Genomic DNA, 25,313 nt, shown 5'->3' with positions numbered 1-25,313 from the left:
AATACAGTAAGGGACTATGGGATTAATTTTGAAATTGTCTGATTAGTGGATTGTTGCCCACCAATAATTGCCTTATATTTTCCCAAGGCCCTGTCTTTATTGGAGTCTGGCAAGTGCATCTGCCTACAGACTGCGTCAATCAGCTCTTGCAGCTGGGAGGGTCTTCAGAGAGATCACAATTGTAAGCCTGCTGGGGCAAGTTGTTAGACAAAGCAATATATACCGGGCAAGATGAACAGTCAATCTCCGTTCCATTGATAACATTTCACTTACTAAAATTTTCCTATGTAGTTTGCTATAAGCTCTTTCAAGAATATATATATTTTTTTTGGTGAAATACCATTTGGCTGAGCTTGAAGGAAAAAATAACAACACAGGTTTTTCTTCAGGATACAGTAAGAACACTACTTGCTAAATAACAGTACACTTGTATATATATCTGTGTATACCTGGACCTTTTTTTTTTTTTTTTTTTTTTTTTTTAACTTTTCCTGGTGAGGTGAGTTTTACTCCCTTAGAATGCTCTTAGAAGTATGCAACATCAGAATTTTACAAGTGTTAAAGCCACTGGGAGTATAAAAGACAAATTCAGAAATCACCCACAGATTGAAAAAGATGTTGCTAAGGTGCAGATCCATTTAATTAACTCTTTAAATAAGTAATTCCCATAAATAGTTCTAACATAGGGAAAAAAAAAAACACACACACACACAAAAAAAGAAAAAACAACCCACCAGACACACAAAATCTCATCCACGTGAAATGTGAACAAGTATTATTTTGCAAGTTGATCTGCTGATTTGCAAAGCGAAGATATGATAACCCAAACAATTGTATTTTCAAAAACAGTAAAATATATCTATTTAAAAACTCTGTATAGTTGTTTATGGTATACCCATTCCTAGACATATTTATGTCTATCTTGCTAATAGTAAGCCAGAAGTATACAAAATAGATACGTCTGTAAGGATAGTTTACAAACAGAAATGAAATAATGGATCAGAGATGTCATATATATATATATATTTGTTCTGTGATGAGTGCATTGCACATTCATTTTCAGCTATATTTGCCCTTTTTATTATTATCAAGATACATAAGAGCTCTGGGAATGCTGTAATTGCCTATATGCAATGCAATGGAAAGTTAACATCTGCTTTCAAAGCCGCCATCCTTCTTTTATTATGACCAGTAAAGCTTCAGTTTCAAATGCTGAGATACAACATCTATGTTGTAATTAACAATGCTTTTACAGTCCACATCATTATCTTCTGTGGATTTGACGGGGAGGCTGATTCCACTGAAACACAGCTTCACCTGTACTGAAATACACCAACCTTAACGCAAACCCCATCTGAACAGTCATACTCCTGTTCAGATGCAATTAAAACTTCAGTTCACTGACAGTGGCTCTACATTTCATTGGGGTCCTCCCAACCTTTTTCTTAACTGTAGATAGTTTCTGCCAAGTAACATTGCCAAACAGGTTTTAAAAAGGGACTCTAGGCTTATTGAGGAGATCCTGCAGAGGGATTCCAGTGATGGAAAGAGATTGACCCCAGTGGAACCTCCCTACCTTCTGCTCCTAGGCAGCTTTTACTTCTTTTGTTTAAAGAACAAACTAGAAAAGGGCATTAAAACATCTCAGAAGAAACATATTCCTTTAGGCTGCAGTCAAGCACTCAGAGGCTAGGGAATACCATTTATGCTTACTGTTGCATTTACCCTATGCTGTTGCCTTGACTCAGACTATGCAATCATGTAACATTTTTCCTGTGGAACCCATGCCTTGTTTAGTTCAGAGGACGGGCATGCCAAAGGACACTTAAGCACTTTCCAACTTTCAGGCACTTGATTTGTCAATTTTATCACAATTCCTTTATTATGTTTTTATTTTTTTTCAACAAGCTCTCCTTTGAGATAGATAGACTGCAGAGTCATGCCTTTCCACATGACTGTGATCTGATAACCACCAAATCAGTCAACACCATAACTGTCACTGATATAAGGAAAGTATTCTAGTATTTCTCACAATCAACCCAGGTACAAGTTACAGGTAAAGGACATAGAACATATGCTGAAATTTTAGTCTACATTTGAAAATAAAACTCTATAGTGTTCTGTTTTATGTTTGAGTAAATAACTCAATACAGAGCACAAAAAAACAAACAAACTACCATAGACAAACAATGATAAACCAATTCTATTCTGTTCAACAAAGATGAGCTGATTTGAAGCCACTCCTCTCACAAGTGGAAAAGGAGCAGAACAGTAGAACTGTTTCAGAAGGGTTTGACTGCGGCCAGTCTTGGTTTTGGAGATGAGCCGAAGCTCCATTCAATAGGAGGGATTTTTATTGTTGTTTGCTGGTCTCTAACAAGGGCCAGATTGTCACTGGTCCAGCAAAGTCTGTAAGCAATGGAAAGAGCACATGAAGTGACATTGGTCTCCCAAGAAACACACTACTGCAACTTGATCCAAGCGAGAAGCTTAATATCTGAAATGTGGGAAACAGATTGTGACAGAGCTTCTCAAGGATTTCCTACCACCATGAAGACAGCTGCCAGTTATACCATTTTGAGTGTTTTTGTCTTATAAGCTTTACCCTTTCCTTCCATGAACAATGTCACCACACACAATAAGCTAAGAGACTGTCGAGAGCAAACTTAGGAAGATGTTTCTTTTAGCTGTTAGATTATCACTCCCTCATGTGTCTGAGAAAAGAGTAGGCCTTATAAAACATACTAAAGGTTGATATGTCTGGGCTACTTTGGACCAATTCTAAACTACGAGGCCCATACAAGACAAGACACCAAGAACATGCTCAAATATAAAACCAAGCAACTTCCTCAGTCATGAAGTGCACTAGGAGATCAGATCTTACAGACAGGCAGATTCTCTATAAGCTAACACCGATGTGCTTACAAAAAAAGTTAGACACCAGTGCAGATCTCAAATCACAAATATCATATGCTCTTAGGAAAAAAAATTATAAATCTACCTAGTATAGAGATAGCTGGACTTTCTGCTATATTCTTCTTCTGATTGGCTCTCCATCTATCCCCATGCACTGCTGATAGCAGTATGTTAATTGTAAGGGATCAAAGAAAGCGGTGATATACTCTACTTTCAAGGAGCCTTTCCACCAGGTACAAATGAGTAAAAATTCTGGTGGCTGCTGCCCACTATCCTGGAGCAGCCCACACCCTCTCTGTTGATGGATGACGCACGTGCTACAACAACAGCTGCATGCTTGCATCAGTAGTAATAAGTAAGAATTGATTTGTTTGTAATAAGCTAATGAGAAACAGCAACAGTGGGAAATAAGAAGTGAACCAATCAACAGCACATACTTTGTGGTTCTCCCACTTGAAGCCAAATGATTCCGTACTACTCTTCAATAGCAACATGCACTGATATGTGACATGCAATCTCCTTTAGCAATGGTAAGTTCTTTTGCACCTTTCTTACCTTCATATGAGGTACAAGGAGTAAGAGAGATCTGTGCCCAGATTCCAGTACTGTTATAGTACCATCATATTACTACCATTTGCATTTCAACACCATAACTTCACTCACATAAAATTATGGGAATGATCTCCAGGATGTTCTTCCCCAAATCCCTCCATTTCCTTCCATTTCCCCTTTCCTGTCCCTCCCTCTCCTCATCACACAAAAAAAAGCAGTCACACTGCCAAGATACATGCCTCTGGTATGTGGCAGTTTCCTCTCTCTGCCAAGCTATTCCACACGTTTAATTCTGAGGTGAAAATACTTTCCTAAGATTTCTCTTGTATGCAGTCTTTTAAATGACACCCCAGCATATTAGCCCTACTTATGACATTATTTCATATACTTCATCGAGTCAAATAAAAATAAAAAATATCCATACTTAACTGAAAATAAAAGCATAGCCTTTAATAGAAACATGACTTATTATGAGATACAAGAACAAGAAACTCCAGCTTAGCTGACTGAATACTGAAAACACTTTTCATAACATTCAGGCATAGTAGGGCAAATGGATTTGTAACATAATGAGAGGAAAAAAAAAGAAGCATAGATTTACTTTTCTGAGGTAGTGGTCTCCTGGTTACTCCTCTGGTTAGTTACTGAAGACAGACTCTCCACAAGTCTAAACCTGAACTCAAGCAGATTTAACAAAACTAAAGAAATTGTGGCTGCCCAGCTTACTAAGTGATCCATTCTGTTACCCCTCACGAAGGAGAACAACAGACAGAAAAATATAAATAAATGTCCAGTGACATTACTTGGACTTCTGTGTTGGGCATGCCTTAATCTTCGTTGATTCTAGAAGAACACATGTAAGGTAGAAGCTCTAACCAGTGAACCAAGGTATAAACATACCAATTTCCAAGAACTTGTTGACCCCTAAGCAGGCAGATAGAGCAAATGAGGTAAGCAGACTTGGGTGCTTTACTCTGAACTTCTGGACAGACTTAACATTCTCGCTGCAATGACAGTTGCCCTGCTCTGGGCATGGCCTCCAGTCCTCTCTCCCTTCTAAAGAGTGGAGAATCACAGAATTGTCTAGGTTGGAAGAGACCTCAAGATCATCGAGTCCAACCTCTGAAACTCTGAGAATTCTTGATGCAGCTAGACCGTGCCAAGGGCAGACCCAATAGCCATAGGAACAGCAAGAAACCCTGCAGATCGATTACCAGCAGCAAGCCCATGCAGAAGCAATACTCCTGTGGTACTGGTCCCTTCCAGACTGAAAAGAAATAAATAAATTAATAATTGGCTGTTGATCTCCAAGTTGCAGAAGCTGTAGTAAAGCCTGTAGACTTTTCATGATTTACTATTCAACTCTAGCTCTCTGGAAACTGCCATGAACTGCATGAAAAAGAAAAAACAAACAAAAAAAAACACTATGAAAACAGATTGACCTATTATGATTGATTGATGTCTAGCTGGAAACATACAAACCAGTGAAAGTTCCAACATGGATTAGATCAAAGCAAATTAGCTCCTAGAGACACCTCTGAATAAGCAGCACTCTTTGGCAGCCTCCTGTTACAGGTTACTGCTGCAACGTCAATCCAAAAGGACCACTTGGAGACTCAGCTGGAAATAGAAGTTCTCCTAAAACTAGTCTGTTAGGTTCTGTGGTGGGAAATTAAGATATATCAGATAGTCATGAAGCTTTACGGACCATGGATTCACAAGGATTTCTCAAAATGAAATGCTGCCATTTATAGCTTCTACATGCCTGTAGGGATGGTGAAGAACAGTTTGGATCAGTAAATGAGGCATTCTCAAACCTCTTGGGAGTCCCTGAAGGAGAAGGATAGAATGACTGACTCGCCTAGCTTTTACAGATGCCCACAGGCACACCAATATCCTCACAGCTATTTAGGAAACCTTGAGAAGAAGGGAGTGACATGGAATAATAGTGACTGGCATAACTGGTTGTCTCCGCTTTCTTAATGGGACTATTACTCTTGAGGTTGGATGTCCTTAAGCAAAGCAGTTAGACATACAAATTACCCTCAGGAAGGCTAGGAAAGCAGTTACTATTCAGACTAAACCTAGAACTCCACACTCACTTCAGAGTGGATGAGACTCCTTATGTAAAAACCTCTGAAATTAAGCAAATATAATTTGCTTGTTTTGTAGCTTCCAGGCATAAAGCTTCTAAGTGTATTTGTTGTTAAATAAACACAGACACCAATTTCAACACAAACTACTACAAAACTGCTGGATTATTTGTCCTCCTGAATTATGCATTACCTTCACTCAGCATGCAATTTTTCTAATGCAAGTACCCCCCAATGCCCCAAATTCTAGCATGTCTATATGCCATATGGGCAAGCTTCTCCACCCGTCTGCTCCTCGTGGAAATTCTATTTGTTTCCTATTGATTTTATTATGTTTAACAGCATACTAAATCATTCCTGAGGTTGACAAGTTTCTGGAAAATTGATATATGCTGTCTAAAACTGCCTGGGGCAGGAATAAAAACCAAAACAAATGACTTCTTTTAAACTCTTGATTTGCATTACTACAGCCCAGCATACAAGTGGCATCTTGTTTGGTAGAATTTTTCTCCTTTGTGCAACATCTAAAGTACAGGAAGTCTTTAGAAGCTCTTCTTATGATTCTGTGTATGGGAGGAAAGCGATTGCAAAATTCCACACTATTGTGTGAGGGGGGACTAAAAAGTAGATTGTCAGCTAAAATCAATGGGCTGGATTCTCTTGTGGAGAGGTGGAACAGTGAGTAGATGCCTTGGCATCTCACACTCAAGTCAAAAGTAAAATTGTGTTTAATTCTTCACCTGAGAAACTGTCCCCTGAAGCCTTTTAGTAAGATCAAGATGAAGCAGGGTTTTTGTTTGTTTGTTTTAAATTCTCGGGATATCACGGTTAGGCACTAGAGAAATTTGTTCCAAAGATTGGACTGCATAGAGAATGGCACTTATCTCAAATAGAAAAAAGTACTCAGCTAGTAATTTTTATTTAGGTCAGAAACCAAAAGGGGGGGTGAATGGGAAAAAAAAATAGCCTTGCTGCATTGCTGTTAAAAATTTGAAAGCTGTAAGAGTCCAAGAAAAATTGTGATTGAGAAGACAGAATTGTAGTATTTTCAGACATTATGATTGGACAAAAACTGGGAAGAGCCATATGAATGCATGCTCATCCTTGTTAGACTTTCATTAAGATTTTATAAAAGCTGTGTTCTGGCAAAGAAAAAAACAACAAGACAGACATTTTTGTGGGAAGCAGTTAAATTTGCAAAGCTGCAGACATTTAAGATGTCAATAGGCAAACTTCCCATCTTGGTATAATTTAAAAATTCAGAGAGACAATGTTTTCCAGTAGTCCCTGTGATACCACAGATTAAGCTTGAGGCCTGCTAAGGAGTGGCCAAACTAAGGAGCACATGGGTAAATAAGTTGTCTTCTTGATCAACACTCTGAGTAAGCAAGAACCTTCCCATGAGTTAATAGTGAGAAAAAATATTCTCAAGGACAAAAGTTTCATTTACAGAATTTTATGACCACCCACACAAAAATACAGAATATGCTTTCCACCTTCAGAAGTTCTTGTGATATTAAAGATTTAAAAAAAAAAAAAAAAAGTACAACAAAACACAAACACAGAACTACATGAACAAAAATATTTAAAGAAGAAACTAATTTTCATCTTTGTCATTGAAATGGGCTTTAGAAGATGATCAAAGCAGAATATTCTGTTCTGTAATTCAAAGGAGAGAGCAGAAAGGACAATAAGGAGAAATAAAATTCCAGAAAGATTCAGTTAATTTGAAGAAAACTTAATGGAACATGTGGAGGCCAAGCAAATTTAGTTCATTTACTAAGTGCTTAGACACTGTAGAGATCATAAATAAAGCTCAGTAGAGCTTTTGACTTATTTGTTTTGCATCTATGTTTTCAAAAATGGTATAGCGATACCAGTTTCTAATTTCATACTAAGAAAATATACTTTGAGAAGTATTACAGGAAAATTTCAAAAGGCCTAAGAAACATGATTCTAAGCTGTGCTGACCTTCACGTCATAGACAGTGGAGTTTATTTCCCCACTCCCAAATGACAAAAATGGAGTAAAAGTAGTAAGATCTCCCTCCTTTTTTCAATCCACTAAATGATTCTGTATGATGCAAAATACACTGTCTACAGCCAGCTCTTAGTTTTGAAAATTAAAGCAGAGCTGGGAGATCAAATGATGTCACATTTTCCTAACATAGTACCTGTGCCAACAGCTATTTGGGTGCTAGGAACGTCAGCAAAGATGTTTGACACTTGCTGTAGGTGTCGTCTGTGTTCATGTGGTAAACCAAAGTTTCTCCCCACTTACAGGCAAGTTTGATGACTTCAAAGGAAGAGTCCAAGACACCAAAAATTCCCTGGGAAGGACACACGTACTATTGCTGGATGCTCTGCTGCTGCTGTATCATCACTTGTCCTATGCAAACTTGGCCAAACTGGTAAACCATTTGACATAGCACCAAAACAAAATGTCTCCAGGTAGAAGAAACAAACCTCACGAGCTAGGCAAGAAAAAAAAAAAGCAAGAAAAAAAACCACACTCATTAAAACAAAAAAATCTAGAAAAGTTTTGCAAGTTCCTACAGATAGCAAAAAGTTTATCATGGAGAATCATACCTCCATGAACAGCGTGTGTGAACACGAGTACTGAAAAATCATTCTTCACTCTGAAAAATTAATTATCAGAGTTTGAAAAAATAATGTCAAATTAAAGGAGTCCAAGACACACTAATGGAACTACCTTAATAAATCAGGAACAGTATCAGGACATGGACTGTAGAAGTCCAGTATTAAAGCTCAGAAAAGTGCATGTAGTTTAGAAGTCCAATAAATAATTTACTTTTGGATAGCTGTCATTTCAGTGGTGTAAGTCTAACAGCATCAATTTGGAGTTAATTTAGACTTCCACAGGAAACACACACAAAATCAAATATCTGCACATATACACATATATAGGTCAATGTAATAAAACTTCTGGTTAATATGCCTGCCTTCTAATTGCTCATATTTTCACAGATCTTTTCTGGTATTTTAAATTTTTGTTAACTTTCTAAATCCAATTCCATCCCATCTACCTCTTGTAGAACAAGTAACTTGCCAGAAGTGTCAGTCTTCCTTGATCACCAAGAGACTCTGCTGTCTCATCACAGTATCATGGAAACCAAAGATGAGCAGGATGATCTTGGAAAGAAAATGGCAACATTTTAATTTACTAACTCTGCTATACTCTAGATCTTCATGGTTCTTTGAAGTGACCTGTATAACGAACGGCTCTGAGCCATTTCTTGTCCCTTAACTCATGCTGATAAAATCTTACATACTTCACTACAATGCTTCCTCTGCTTTCTCCTCATCCCATTTTGCACATTCACATAAACATCCATCCAACCACGTAAACGTTGACAATTTTTTCCTCATAGCATACATTCTGGAAAGATTTTGAAATGACATTTGGATACCTTCCCACCACTGTCCTCAGGACTCACATAAACTATTCTTAAAAAAATTCTGTTCAGCTATTTGCACCATGTGCATAAGGTTCTGGGTCAAGTCAAACTCCATTTTTAACTCTAGTTATTAGTAAAGTGTGTACAGACAGGTTAAGTCCATAGAGCCATATGTTGTCCATATACATGTGTATGAATCCAAAGTTGCTTTGCAGCGTTGTAATATAAAGATGCAAAATAAATGCTTAAAGATACCAGTTTCTCTGACTGAAAGTTGGAGAAAAGGGTATGCAACACCTACAAATAAGGTATACTGCTTTGGAGAGTTTGCATCTTCAGAAAGACAAGCACAATTTGATGCTGCGAAGTGGGAAATGGACAAGAATTTCCTTTACTTTCCTTTAAAAGCGTACCTCAACCCCTAAGAGATTTTTTTCCTGTAGCCTTAATAAGTACAAGAGATATAGTCAACACAACAAACTATCAGTTTACAGATCAGAGGGAAACTTTGCAAGCTTAAAATGGGTTCAGAGATACAAATGACAGATGCCTATGAGAATTTGAACTGCCTAGAAATATCTACCCGATTTCACTGATGCACACATCCAGCTTGCAGGAACTAATAGAATTGTAATATGGAATAAAAAAAATTATTTGTCTGATAAATACATGGAAGTTATAAATCTTTGGATTTTATTGATTGTTCTTAAAAGATTTTTATATTGTGGAGATTATTGCTGTTTTTCTGGGAACATTTTAAGACCGTCATCTTGGATCCTACTGGACCAGAAAGTGATCACTGTTGGAATCTGGAAGCAAATTCTACACAATTTCCGATTACGGCTGTTTCTTCAAGAATTACAATAAACAAACAAACAATTTTTGTATTTGCAGGGGGTGACTTTTATTCAGTGTGAAAGAGGGATCAGCGAATACAATTTCCTTCTTCACTTACAGTACTGACAGACCCAGTTAGCTTCTTACACCACCCTGCTAATCAAAACATCAACTAAAGTGTGAGAAACTAACTTTTTTTTTTTTAATGTAAAGAAAAAGAAGTAATTTAAATCTGTCTTCCTGTGAAGCAGATTGCTTTGGTAATGTTCACAGCTCATTTAGAAGTCCATTTCCACGTGAGAGAACTGCTTGCAGTTCTCAGTGGGTTTTCTACTACTTAAATCCAGTTCTTAAGACTGCCTTAAAACCAGCATGGAACAGGGGACAGAGTAGCTTGAACAAATGGCTTGACTGACTGGCTTAATGCATCATGAATTCTCATATCTAACCACTGTACTAATGAAGGTTTCTGACAACCAGGTAAGGTTTACGTTACTTAAGAGATTTTATTATACCTTTTTCAGAGAAGTCTAATCCTGTCAGCATTTCCTTCATGTCTCAACCTCTTTTTTCATTGATTATGCTGGAAAAGCCCCAGAAGGTTCAGCTAATGGAAAAACAAAACCTAAGAGAAGACATTCTGATAAGACCATCCTCACAAACTTCATCCTTAAACTGTAGTGTTAATGACGTAACGCATCAGAAAGGAAGAGTACTAGGTCTGTTAAAAACATTTTTAGAACCAGCACACTGAGAAAAGATGGCCAGAAATATTTTTATTTTGTACAAGTATAGAACAACAAAAATGTCTTTTGACATCTTTGAGCAAAGTTTCTTAAACCCTAAGGTACATTCAAGTGTGCTAATCAATATGGTAACCGAACAATTGGAGGAAAACAAACCTCCTAGTAACATTGCTCAAATTAAGCAAAATTATTTCTGAACCATCAACAGCATTAGGAGATGGTCTTTTCTTCAGTCTACTTTTGAATTGATGTCATTGCCAACTAACTTAGAAAGATCACTCTTCTACAACTAGGTACCCTCTTCCACATTCTCTTCCAGAAATAAACTAAACCATTTTTTTCTTTTTTTGAAGGGGAGCAGCAGAGGTATCTTTCGAGACAGCAAATCTTGCACAGACAGAACAGATAACAGATCTGTCCAACAGCCCACTGGAATTTCATTTTTCTGCAGACAAAATAACAAGGTTCCTTGGAGGTAATCCAATAAACTGTTCTAGCAATTATTAACAGAAAGGATTCAAGAAATGTGGAAAAACTGTTAGATAAAAAAAAAAAAAACACACTTTCAACATTCATTTCATTAAACACCTGAATCTCTAGAACCTTGCTAGCATTATTTAACATTTAAAATGAAGACTCAATCCTAAAAAAAACCCCTCTCATAAAACACGAATAAGATCCAATGTTATCCTTAATCGAGGAATATCAACATTAAGCACTTTTACTTCCACTCTTTCTCCAGGACCTAACCCAAGGCTTCTTCTCTTTTTCACTTTCGAAAGTTTAGCTTCTGTTATGTTTCGCACTGGAATCAAACCTGCTTTTCCCACACCAATATCAACAAAAACTCCAAACGGTGTTGCATTTTCAACTTTTCCAGTCAGCACAGTACCAACACTTAAGTCTTCAAAGCAGACTATGCTTCTCTTGAAGTCAGGTTTATCAAAATCTGTTATAAGAAACAAAAAAATAAATAAATTAGACACTGGAGGAAAAATTGCATCATTTTCTAATGGTTGTTTCCAGTTAATCATTTCTATTTAAGAAGTCATTTCAAAGTAGCTCTAAGGCAACAAATGCTCTTTCACTAGATTTTAAAATAAAGACCTATCTGTGATAAACAACTGATTTCCACTATTTTATCAGTCACTTTAAAAGGCTTTAATAAATGGAGGGATAAGCATAGTGAACTGAGTGGTATGAAACTATTACGGAGGGATCAGAAGCATGTAGCATATTAGCTAGTGACTGAAAGATTCCTTAAATGTTCTTGGAGCTAGTGAGAAAAGACTTGAGACAACTCTTATTTGAGTTATGTCAATTATATATAACATGCTATTTGAGATCACAAATTTGTATACCGGAAGGTGAATACTCTGTCTCAACACATACTAAGCAGAGAAGTCAACAACGTAGTAATGTTCTTCGGCTTGCTGTTCACCTGCACCATGACATCACAAAGTCAACTGCAGTGGCAATTTAAAAGCCACACATGCATCATTTTAAGCAAGTAATAAACTGAAGTCTACATTCTACACAGGGCACACATTTTATTAAACTCTCCTTAGTTGCTTACCACTTTTACCATTTTGTGCTCCTACAAAAAACCCTTCTGAACCATCTCAACAACTTCCTTTTCAACCTTTTCCTACTGCTGTTTTAACTTTTCCATGATATAGTAGGACTAACGTTTTTCACAGAGAGCATGACCAAATCTTGATTCCAAATATTTTCCTATATTTTATTTCTTATAGGCAAATATAAGCTGAACAAATGTATAGCTAAAATGTACTTCAGCAGGCTGTGGATAAGATGCCAATGGAATAGAGAAACTTGCCATGGTAGCAATAGGTTTTGAATGAACTCAAAGTTTCCACTGAAAGAATGTACCTAATTGCTTAAGTCCAAAACAGTTCATTCTTTTTAACATTATACTGAGCATTAGCGTTTCCACAAAAAAGGCAACTACACAGCCATTCAGGGCAATGAGCACAGCAAGAATCAGAGGAATGATGGTCACCTTTTTATTGTTTGCAAACAGACAGTGTCCGCCCTCTCTGACTCATCGCAGCTACTGGTTTAGTTCAAATTAATGTTAAAAAGAATTTTGCGCAAGAAGTGACTTATAACACCTTGAGGAGGAAAAGATTTTTAGAATATGATAAAATGCTCCACCCTTTCCCTTCCTCCCCCAAATTCTTGCCGTTTTCCTTTGTACTGAAATCATTTAGGAAAAAATAAGCAATACTTAGAGTTCTCCTGGGTATCCTTTTAATTCCCTTATCACATATCTCTAGCGTTGGAAAAAAAAACGTGGAATTGAATTTTAAACCAAGATTAATTATTTGAATCAGGGTAGAGTATAAACCATTCAGTCTGCCTGATCCCTGTTAGGCATGATTAGCAGGGTTGCAAAGACAGTGATTTACAGCTATCCAAGCCTACTAGGCTGCCTACTGTCACTGAGGTCTGCCTCCAACCAGTGAATATTGCCTTAGCCTTCAGATTCCATAGTCAGAACAAAGTTTTCATCCAATAACAAAAATTAGGCTAGTCCTTTAATCACTTCTAAGTGTAATTGTGCTTTTATAAGCAGAGCTCCAGTCACAGATCCTGTCTATGGTAATACTGAATGTACTGGAGAAACAGAAGATTAATATTTCCTCTATTTCCATAATAGATTCTGGTTTGCTTTTATACTTTCATATGCTAATATTCTATCCTACAATAATTTAGATTTAGATGTGAGACAACCAGAATGAATGAAGACATAAAATACATATTTTCAAGATCACTACTGGAAAACATTTATAAAATTTGCAGGGAAACTACTAACAAATCCAAAAAAGGTGGACAAAAATCTTATCTTTTTTAAGCATAAGTTTATTATTTGTTATTACAAGCCTACACCTTTGCTGTCTACCCTTATCTCATGCCATTGTAAGAGACTCCAGCTGTAAGTTTCATTAAACAACAGCATCTACAGATGTTTTACTTCATTGCCTACCTCATCTCGCCCACCCCCACCCTCCAACTGTTCAGCACTACTGCAAAGTTTTAACTAAAGGTGGGTCATGAGCTATGTGCTCCAATTACACTTGTCTCCAGGAACTACTGCAATAAAAGAGCAGAACTACACACTACTACACTATGGCTCCACAGACCTTTATTACTACTGTTTCAGCTTGGTCTCACAGCATTCCTCTCATGATGGAAAGCGAACGTAGATTTAATCAGCAGAAAGTCAACATATTGAAACTATTTCATTTGTTAACAGCCATACAACTCCCTTTCCTATGGCTGAAAAGGCCGTGATTTAAGACAGGATTCACACTCCTTACTTACTGAGCTGGAAAGAAACATCTGACTATGATATAACCTTTTCCCTGTCTGAGAAAAAGAAATGGAGCTACGCATTCATGAAAATCTACCACTGACTTTAGAAAAGAAAACACGCTGGTTTAACACTGGTAAATACAGCAACTGAAATGAGATTTCAGCTTTTAAAACAAGGGTTTACCTGTACGGATGTCAAAGCCTTCAGGCTGAGTCAGACCATCGATGATTAGCTGTAGCGTGTGCACTGTTGTATTTAGCCTTTTGGCTGTCTCTTCCAGTCCCTCCTTTTGAATTACTGCATTTACTTTTTGCTGCATATCTGATTTTCCTATGTCATTTGGGTTGCCTCCAATGAAAGATAAAAACCTGAGAAATTCAAAGATAACAGATTTGTGATATTCTTCAGTGAAAACAGAAATTTTGCTATAGTTAGGGTGTTTAATTATTTTTGTATTGATGCATGAAAAAAAAAACTGATAAAAAAACACAAGAACAGTGAACAAATCATTTCCCAAGTACATATCCTGTCAACTCATCACTGATCAGACACATAGAAATGTAGAGTATGTCTGTATACTTGCACCTCCTGGAATAGGCTACAAAACTAGAAGCAAAATTTAAAAATGTAAATTATTTCTGACTGATGATTTATCTCCCAGTAAAACTAAATCTGATTATGACTGTAAAATGCCTCTTTGCATAAAAGTTCCCTAGAAATAAATGAGAGTTCTATAATGCTGTCATTTTTATTGGTGGTAATTCAAATTAAGATGAATTGCAATGTAGTAAAACAATAAACATTTTAAATATTAAATCAATAAAAAGAATCTCTAAATAAAACTAGTGATAAAAACTTTATACAAAATACTTTTGTATATGAAATTTATGATTAAGAACAATTAGTTTTTCAGAAACTGATCAACTTAGAAATAATCAAGTCACAGTAATCACTTATTAACACAAACATCTTCATTACTTATTTGCATCTATTGTTCCTGTTCTTGTATACATATAAACACATTGCAGATCAAGAGACATTTACCGTGAAATCTAAAAAGGCTAAAAAGATGTATTTTAACATTAAAAAGTCTTGATCTGAGTTCTCTTAAAAAAAAAAAAAGGGCAAAAAATCACAAGACGGTCTTTTTAGTTCAACAACATGGTGCACATGCTGAGAAGCACAAGAACCAATGACAAAATACAAATGAAGACCCTCCTCCTTATTTTCAGTAGCGATACCTTAAGACAATGCTTATTTACCACTGAATAAATGTCCTTATTTTGGTGAAGGACTTAAAATGCATGAAGTTCATATAGCTGAGTCACATTGTACTCTACAAAACAATTTGTCCTTTTCTCAGTAGACATATCAGTTATCTGCCATGGTGTCCTGCTCAGCAACTCACTGTTCCATGAAGACACTTTCATCCTTCTTTGTCATGCCCTGCGTTGTGTTGGAGGGAGGCACGTATTTCTGGCATGTTCTCCACAAGAGACATATAGAATCGTTTTCCCTGTCCTCTGGGGTCTGAGTGAATGTTCCCCTCCAAAATTGCTAAAAGAGATCTTCCTGTTCTTATCCTACACATGATAACGGGGGTAAACTACAATGCACAAAGGAAGCGTTGATCAGCAGGGTCGTACCCTGCACTTGGCAGTGGTGGAAGACATTCCAGCTCCATAAGAAAGAAGACTTCCTGGTACTTAGCCTCCTTTACCTTTTCAGAAGTACTTGCTGTGCTTTATCCAAAATCTGAGGCTAATATTTCTTTTAGCAGGAAACCATGCAATTTTATTTATTTAACTGAGAAACCCAAGTGACAGCATTTCAGGTGGTAACTCAGAAAATGTTGTATGCAATTAAGCATGTTAAATTTATTTTTTAAGAAAACATAAACTGAAGAAACATTATTAATGCAATATCAGAGTAAATCTCAAACCTTATCTTTAAGCATAGGGGCAAATCTTCACTCCAAAACACCCATTGGTTTCACCAAAAGGAGGACAGCAGTCTAAAATTGACTGTAAAGATTTCTACCCCTTACTGAATTCAAGCACAACGATGGCAATTTAAGTGTAGCTGCAACACATACGTTTGCTTTTAACATTGATAGATACCATTTTCACATTAATTTTCTCATTTTCTCAATGGATACGGATCTTCTGTGTGGTTGTATATGAAGGAAAATATGAAACAAATAAACAAGGGTTCCGTGGATGAGACTTTTCTTGGTGCTCACTGAATTTTAATTGACCAGATTTCTACTTTGACATCACTATTATTATTATTAAGTAATTTGAGGTGCTTTGGAAACAAAGTAAATATCAAAACAGATGCAAAATTGTTTAATTCTAAATACTAATTTTTATTCTCTGTACACTAACAAGTACTACTATGCACATTTTTTTTTTTTCCAATAAGAACCTATATACAAAAATATCAGACCTATGAACTGCAAAAGAACATGAAAATGATTACGCTGGAAATGTGTGTAGGTCCAGGCGAGGCGTTCCTCAGCTACTCTGAGCTGCTGGTTGCTAACATCGATAGATGGACAATGCCACCCCAGTGCACTAGTGACAGGCGGCAGCTGTCCGAGCTGTGAGTGACGTGCCAGATGTACCATGGCAAGCCCTACCAGCCTTATGACTCAACCTTCTAAATAATGTATGCTTTACCCAGAGCTCCTATAAACAGGTTTGCTGACATTCACGTACTTGGCTTTATTTCACTTCAAATGGACGTGCAGCGTGAGTACCCCTAAGTAACATTTTTTCACCATTAGAACTTCACAGGAGCATATTCACACTGTAAATCGGTAACAGGGTGGGTTTCGCTGTTGGTAAGTGCAACCACATGGAACAGTCAGCGATGTGTAAAAAACCTTACGTACAAAACTTTCAAACGGGTGGATAATGCAATCAGAATGCACTGCATTACGTGCAGGTTGCTGGAAAGAAAACCAGCATGAAACGGGAGACACAGCCCAGGTGTCTGATCCCTCAATTACTATTCATGAAAGTTATTTGGTCTCCCCCTTGCCACCACCATCTGATTTATCTGATATTAAAAAGAATTTTTCATTTAGGCAAGGATGGTGGCTTTGGGCTCCTCATTATTTAAAAACTTACTAAACATGGTTACTGCTCAGATTTAAATTTTGGCTTTAGCCAAAAGATGCTTAAATATGTGCCCAGTTCTAAGTACCTAAGAAGTCCCACTGCCCCCAACTGAATTATTCTAGAAGTCAGGCATTTGTTTAAGAATATTTCACAATCATGTAGATTCTTAAATCGTGTACAAATATGTAGGCAGAACAGAACAAGGCCCGAAGTGCATTCATATACATGCACACAAAAAAGTCCTCTAACACAAGTAACATAATTCTATTTCAGAAATTCTCACTCTTCTGGTACAAAAGAGCTACGTAGCAAAATATTTCCAAATAAAAGCAATTTATTATGGATTATAGATATAGTTTTTAAAAATACTGTTGAATCTAGTTATATATTTAATGCATCATTTTCACTCAAACATAGCTTGAGAGCACAGACTAAAAATCAATGTAAAGCACAAATATATGGCTGAACACTAGACCATTAGATTGATCATTTCTATCTTTAAATGTCATTCCTATGAACAAAGTTAAATGTTTTCTTATTAATAAAAAAGCAACCCAACAACTTCAGGAGTTATTTAAGGTCAGAAAAAAAAAAAAAAAGATATAGTAAGAAACAATGAAGACTGCGATATGGTTATAGGGTAAAATAGAGGTTTCCCTTAATTTTCCTTACTTTGACCTTAGTAATGTTAAACTATCTTGCTACAATCTCTGAAAAAAATCTCGCTCCATCTGTAAATGACAGTTCCAGCTGCATAACCATAGGAACATGAATGATCTGTGTAAAAATGTAAGCCCTTCAAGGATTTTCCTGGCTACATATGTGAACTAAATAACACGCTGCAGTAGTTCAAGTGCTATGTTTATCTACCAGAAAGATAAAACCTAAAGAAAAGCTAACAAAAATTGAAATGTGAAAGACAAGATGTTTTTTCAGAAGTGAGGTCATTCTTGTAAGATATACTATCCTTTTTCCCTCAAATGTTGAGTGTCTGAGTGAATGTTGAACTTTCTGTTCAAGGAACATCAAGTCAGATAAAAGCTGCAAGTCTCTTAGGAAAGTTATTTAGAACAGAGTGAGACTTAGCTGGTTTAGAGATTTAGAGTTTGAGTTTTGAGATTTAGATGATACTCTGAAACCTTTGCAACTACCTTAGTTTAAAACACATTTTTTTTTGCAGTCTTGTACGACCTGCAGAGAATGGTCATGGCTAAATCACTGATGTTTTTTATTTAATACATAATTTCATCCATCTTACCCAGATAAAGAAAGAAAAGTAGCATAAATGTAACAAATAAGCACATCATGTTCACTTAACATACACATCTGCACAAAATTATAGCACAGCCCTCGCAATGCTTAAAAGATAATGCAAATTTCAGTGGAATGCAAATAAAGTCAGAAAACAGTAAAAAAAAAAAAAAAAAGTTACCAAAGGAACCCTTCAGAAAAAAAACTAAGAAGTTACTTTAAACCCCCCCAAAAGCTTCTTACAATATGCAGGAGTCCTAAAGCTTTGTAAGGGTTTTAGTCACAGTCGTTCTGTTTTATGTAATCATTTCCAGCAACACGACTTAAGAGCTGGGAGTACTGGATTCATTACATTAAAGCAACATGATATGCCATTACATCTTGTCACAGTGCACACATGAATTAATGGTAATGCAACATAATCACTCTGAAAACAAAACAACTTTGCATTACCATGTGCTTTGTTAAGTAAAATGTACATTCATGACAGTAGTGAACTTAAATTATGCAGGCATTTATGTTCAAGTAATGTTTTGAAATGCAAAAGCATTATTTGTATAATGCAGATGTTGAGTGTTCTTGTTTTCACTAGGCATACAGATCTTCAATATTTCAACTACTGCGTTGGATTATAAACCAAACAATATCTTACTTTGTGATTAGCTGCTGCACACAAAGTTAAAGTTTCAAATCTATTTAAAACTACTTATATGGTTTAATCAGATAAGGATATTTAACCAATGTTTTTCCTCCAATGCGTAATTTATTAACATTATAAGTTATCTGAGTGCATGCAGAAACCTAGAAAGCATTCAGTTTACAACATTTTGAAAGGATATATGAAGAAATGAAGTTTCTAACTGCGAAGAAATTCAGACACCATTACACTCCGACACGGCCACTTTGCTACCATGCTGTTAGGCATGCTGTTGTTAGCTGTATTCATAACTACCAATATATCACGTAAGTGAAGTGTAACCTGAGATACAAAACAGTGAAACACCATCAGTTATCCACAAAGAATCAGTACTTGTTAAATGAGACTATTCCATTAGAAAGCTTTATTTTTTTCTTCTTAATTATCTTTAAAATCCAAACAGTAGACAGTTACTTTAATTACAAAAAAAATTAACAAAGGAAAAAATACTGTTTGATTTATGTATTTACAGCATAACTTGAGGACAATTCTAGTCTAGTATTTATGCATCCAGTATTTATAGCATAACTGGAGGACAACTCTTTGTCATTTCCTAGTTCTTCTAATCATTCTTATTACCTGTTTATTTTACATCATATAATGTCAATTAGCAATAAAAGTCTTTTCTGCTATTATTTATAACTAAAAAAAAAAAAAGTCTTCTGAAAATCCACCTACTAAGTTAATAGTCAGACCTGCAAATGAGCCGGAGTTCTAAAGCGATAAATATGAACTATAATTTATTGGGCTTAATGGCCTTAAATCTACAAGTGTTCTGAATTAGGGTTAGCTGTTTCCTATTGGAAATAGTTATAAGGATTCAATAATTTACTGAGCTTAACGTTTTTCAGGTTTTCTTAAAAGGAACTAAAGACTTTACTAAAAAAAAAAAAAACACATTATTTTGTACATTAGATAGCTTTAATATACACACCATGTGCACCAAGTACAGTCTAATTGAAATGGACAAAAGATGCTTGATGATTTTGAAGTGAAATTAAGGAAAGGCATCCTATCAAAGCAAAAACTCCCATCCTCTGTAAAAATATTCACATTTAGTGCATTATTAAATGGAAAATGAAAGTTTGTTTCCATTCCTCATGCACCGTATCAAGTAACTAACCTATTCCATCCTCAATATCTGTTCTCCTTAGGAATAGCCTCAGTTGCTCACTGATGAAATGGGACCTGGGCTGAAGCAAGCCAGTGAGCTGAAAATGCTGCCAAAGGCCAACTGTGCCATTGCATAAAGGGGGAAAAAAAGGAAGAGCTTTCTTTTTGTTGGATTCTCCTTAGCAATAGTTTTCCTTTTGCATTTCCCTAACTGTCAGTGCTTGCCTTCAGAGCTAGCAAGGGCAGCTACTTGGTCAAGTTTTCAACAAAGCAGGTGCTGAATCCACCTGCATACTAGAGCAGCAGAAGCACTAGAAATGTTTGAAAATTGATCAATCCAATGTGAATACAATGAATGATACAATACAGTACAATGAAATACAAAGCATTATCACTACGATGCTCATTTCAGCAAAGCATTTAACTCCAAATGTTTTATTTTGGTGATGAATAAGCACATGAACAATGCTTTGCTGAATATTCTTGGGATTTTGAAGACCTTTTGGTTAAGAAGTATCAATACACAACTAAGGGTGAGACAACGTCCTGTCAAAAACTGCTCTTACAGCAGAACCACCTGCAGCAAGCAGTAACCTCTCCTACCTGGCAAGGTTCTAAAATGGTGATTAGCCAGGGAAGACTCCCTCCTGCGTTACGCTAAATCACAACTTTAGATCCATTACAAATACATGTAGTGGCAAAATATTTCTAAGTCAGACTTGACTGAAATACAACCTGTGCGCCAGATGCTTCGATACGTGAGCTGCAAATACACATTCAGATTGCCAATCTTTAGCAAAGAGCATTTTATGAGATTTAAATAAAATCAGTAAATGTTAAGATTCAGTCATATGAAACCAACTGCACCCAGCAGACTGACACAACAAAGGAATAACATTGCTTTTTTTTCCCCCAGCATTTTGGTTTATAAGCATAACCTGGTTGTAACTTCTTGGGACTTCCTAAATGTTTCCTTGGTTTTCTTAACAGTTCTTTTACAATATGTACCAAGAAACTGGATATGCTCTACATGTTGTATTAATTGTATGTAGAAGATTCTGCCACTATAAAATGGTTTTCACATATAGACTTCTCAGAAACTTAAAACACAGCTTTGCTTTGCAGGAAAATATGCTGCCTAAAAAGTACTTTAAGAGACTTTTTTTTTTCTTTAACATTTAGGAAATTATGATTCATAATAGTTAAAGGTGTTTGTAAGTTTGATCACTGCACATGACAAAGCCAAACTTTGACAGTGTGGAAACCATAACAAAAAATGTTTTGGTCATCTGCAGTGTGTTAACTCAACAGTAGGATGTTTTCCAATTATTTTACAGAAATTGTACAGATTTTAAGTTAAGATGTCTAAGTGCCATAAATCAATCATACCAGCACCATTTGTGCCACTGTAGTAAAGATTACATCAGTGTTTCCATTCTAAAAAAAACTATTTTTCAGGGGTTTCTAATTCAGCCATAAAAATTGACTCCAGCCTAAAGCTTGGCAACCAAAGTTACCACTTGGGAGCAATTCTTTTAACCATTTTTTTTTTTTAATGGCTTGGCCTTTCAAGATACAAAATACTTCAGAAAAAAGAAAATTAGTGGTTTGAAATTTTGGTGAACTTCTATCCCTCAAAAACATTGTTTTTAAAACTGATAATTTTGTGTGTCATAAATCCGTAATGTGGACTACTGCCTTTGGGTAATTTGGATAGAAGCAGTGGATAAAAATTACTGGCTCATGTTGTTTAAAAATAAATGTAATTTCCCATGAAAACTTTTAATCCAATAAAATTTTTATGAAAGCCTTTTCTCATGGCAAGATGTGGTAGACATGGCATGAGGAAGCTTTTATGCAACATCTATTCCATCCATTTTGATTTCTGTGGTAAGAGATATGCAATGGTGTATTTTGATGCCTTGAATCAAATCTGTTCATCTTATTCATTGCAACATTTCTGCCTTCTATCAGCACAGATCTACCTGTGAGCGTGACACAGTGACTGACAAAGTTGTGTAAACTGAGAAAGAAGAAAGTGATACTGTGAAAGCAGCAAAGACACAGAGCTAACTTAAAATGTATTTTGTTTAAAAATATATGTATTAAGTTCTGATTCTAACCCACTTCTAACAGTTCCAATGGTTTTCATGCACATTAAATTTAAGTTATAAAAAAAATTAAATTTAAATTATAAAAACTATCAAAGGTTTTAAACCATAGCAGAGCTAGTTTAGTGCTAACATCTTAAAAAGTCCTTCAGAAGCTGGTTGATTTTAGTAAGGCTTATAAGCTTTTTTTATTAAAAAAAGTCATTTAAAAATATATAATCATTACTAAATTAAACCATTAGTTGCTTGATGGGATTATATCTAATTTATATTTAGACCTTATGTCACAAATGCTGATTTTTCATATTATACATCTTGGCTTTTGTCCGTTTATTGAACATCTGTTTTTCTTTTTTTTTTTCTTTTTTTTTCTTTTTCTTCTTTTTACTTCTTCTTCAAACAGCTCTTAGGAAGGAAAAAACATTAGGACTATTTCCCCTGCCACCTTCTCTGCACCATTTTGTAGTATCAAACTACTCCAAGTTATCACCTTCATATTTAATGAACTTTCAAGGAAAACATCTTTCAATTGCAAGAAAAATACTGTTGAACATAGAGTACCTTAATAAAAAGCACCTTGAGACTTTTTTTTCCTAAATGTAAGATAGATAAATAGAAGATAGATAAATGTAAGTAAGATAACAGAGAAAGTCCAAAGGAAACAGAAAAGACCGATTCTGTTACAGGGACAGATGCTATGCTTATTATTTAAAGCATTCCAGAAATATAAAAATCTGATAATGTTTATTTATTTTAATAACAACTGACGTTCTTTTGCATAAAGAAACTTTATGCCACAATACCTACAACATGCACTTTGATTTAAATATTTCACCTGAATAAATCAGTCTGGGAAGGGAAAGTGCTTGGTGGGAAACAGACAATGAATGGCACAGCTGGAAATCTACTTTCAAGTAATTGCATTAGGCAAAGAAATGACATGAAACATAGCATTGGTCTGTAGCCACGTCATACTCCTCTGATGTCTTTGAAACTCCCAAAGCCCAAAGAGTTTGACTGTGAGCACATTTTAAGAAACTCCAAGGTATCTCTAAACAGCGCTGGCAGTGCAATAGGTGGAAGCCTCCTTTCTTGAGTCATGTAGAAGTCTCTCTCCAACAACTGTCTTTTTGTTGAGTTGTAAAACTTGTGCACATTAAAGGTTTTTTTTTTTGCTTTAAAAAAATAAATGGTGCTAATGCTGGGTTCCCAGCAAAATTCAAAGTCATATAATTATATTCTACCTACTAAAATTGTCTTCAGATTTTCAGTTGTATGTGAATAACTAACTACCCTGTGCAGCAATACTACTACTCGCTACTTGACATATAAAGTAACCTGTGCTCACAATTCTTTATTTTCTGATCAACCTTTGTGATGACATTATATGTAGATAAAATACTATAGTATTCTGCCACTGACTGGCTAAACTTCTCTGCTCCCTGAAGCAGTCTTTCCATGTCAATTAACCTTTAAGTGAAGCTGGTAACATTATTAACACTTGTACTGATTACATTATTGTACTAGAGCTGGAAAGCCAAACGGGCTACAAACCAAATCCTGATTACTTGATATTTAAATTGAATGAAGTTCAATATGGAAAATTAACATTAATGCTTCTTTATTTATTTATAGTAACTCTGAAAAATCTACAGTAGGGCTGACCAAGCTTTCTGATCCTTTGTGTCACTTAAACATAGAATCACTGATATCAGGATCTTGGCTGATTTTTTTAATTTTATTTTTTTTTCAGCTATGCATGATGCCTAAGAAAAAAGTGGAAAGGCTGAAGAAAAGGAGAAACTAAAGTCTCTCCTTTATACACTGCACAAAGAGTAGGGACACTAGTGGGCAATTTCACACTGACCTTAGTACATGGCCCAAGGAAGGAGGAAACGTGGCATAGAGAAGATGGAAACAAAAATATAGCCTGTGCCCAGCAGAAGGAAACAATGTGCACCTATACACTGTAAGTTCTATATGCAATTATCTCCACTGAAGAGCTAACAGAACAGGAAAGATGTCCTAAAAATGCAAGGTCTCTAAGTTTTTTTTTTACATAAATACAAGCTTCATGAATTCAGAAATTCAGCATCTTTCTTTGAGGCTGAAGGATTGTTTTGTTATAAACATGAAGCACAACTATGTTTCTCCAGGAATAATATTCTGAGATGACGAGAACCCTAAAGCATCTAACTTCTGACAAAATTATCTCCAGCATGCTGTAAAAAAGGAACCTGTTCACCGCCAATCACTTACAAAAATAAATATGTCCTGGTTTATGGTAGGAAATAATGTTTTCTCAAGAGGACAGGCCAAGCCTAATTTCAACCAGGGCTGATGATAGAAAAGATCACATCTTGCACTAGCATTCACCAGCTGCAGAACCTCTCTAAAGAGAGGCAAACATGGGTTCCCAATTACTTTTTTGTGACTTACACAAAAAGCATTCTCTTCTTTTAGCCAAAGGTCATATACTAAAACTACCATAGTTCATATAATTGAGAACTTAACATAGACATCTTAATTAGATCTTGCAACATCAGAATTTAATTTTAAAGCCTCATAATAATGAGATATGCTCAAATATGTCCATGTACTTGTGTGCACAAACACACATGCATAACAAATCTTGGTGGCCAAAATCCACTGAGCAGGAAGTTTGTTTGGCACATGCCAAACACAAGCAACAAAATAAAAGCTGTTTTAAATGATGCAGAGTATTAAACTACCACGGACTGAAAAATTGCACAGTGTATCAATGTGATTATTTGTAAGAACAAATTAAATTATTTTTTAATTAAGGTCTTGGTCAAAATAGCATATAAAGCACAATCAATAATCACAAGGTCAATTAGACATTTTCTGTTAATTTGCACAGAAATTACCATGAGCTAATACACTATTACAGTGTTTTAAATCAATCTACATAATTTCTCTGAAATTATACTGCTTATTAACAAACTTCATGCATGTGCTGCTTTGCTGTTGGCCAACTGTTGGCCTCAAAAACTGAAGTGCTTTCAGTTTCACCAAATTCAACACAGCATTCAAAGACACCAGACAGCATTTTCCAGTATCCATGTAAAATTTAACATTGAAGTGGTCACACCCAGT

General features: G+C 35.7%; 1 protein-coding gene across 2 annotated transcripts in view; it reads right to left on the bottom strand.

The window, feature by feature from the left end:
• Positions 1-10,572: 10,572 nt before the first annotated feature.
• The window catches only part of SRBD1 (S1 RNA binding domain 1), a 127,735-nt gene continuing 112,994 nt past the window's right edge, over positions 10,573-25,313 (bottom strand). For both annotated transcript variants that reach the window (XM_027454080.3, XM_027454081.3), the window contains 2 exons: positions 14,083-14,267; positions 10,573-11,511 (listed from right to left, as the gene is read on the bottom strand). In XM_027454080.3, the coding sequence (XP_027309881.3) occupies positions 11,222-11,511; positions 14,083-14,267 (475 nt within the window). In that variant the 3' untranslated portion in view covers positions 10,573-11,221. The remainder of the gene's footprint in view (positions 11,512-14,082; positions 14,268-25,313) is intronic.

This window comes from Anas platyrhynchos, chromosome 3, assembly GCF_047663525.1.
Source record: "Anas platyrhynchos isolate ZD024472 breed Pekin duck chromosome 3, IASCAAS_PekinDuck_T2T, whole genome shotgun sequence".
Taxonomy (NCBI): domain Eukaryota; kingdom Metazoa; phylum Chordata; class Aves; order Anseriformes; family Anatidae; genus Anas; species Anas platyrhynchos.
Note: the sequence above shows the minus strand (reverse complement) of the source record. Positions and strands in the feature narration are given on the sequence as shown.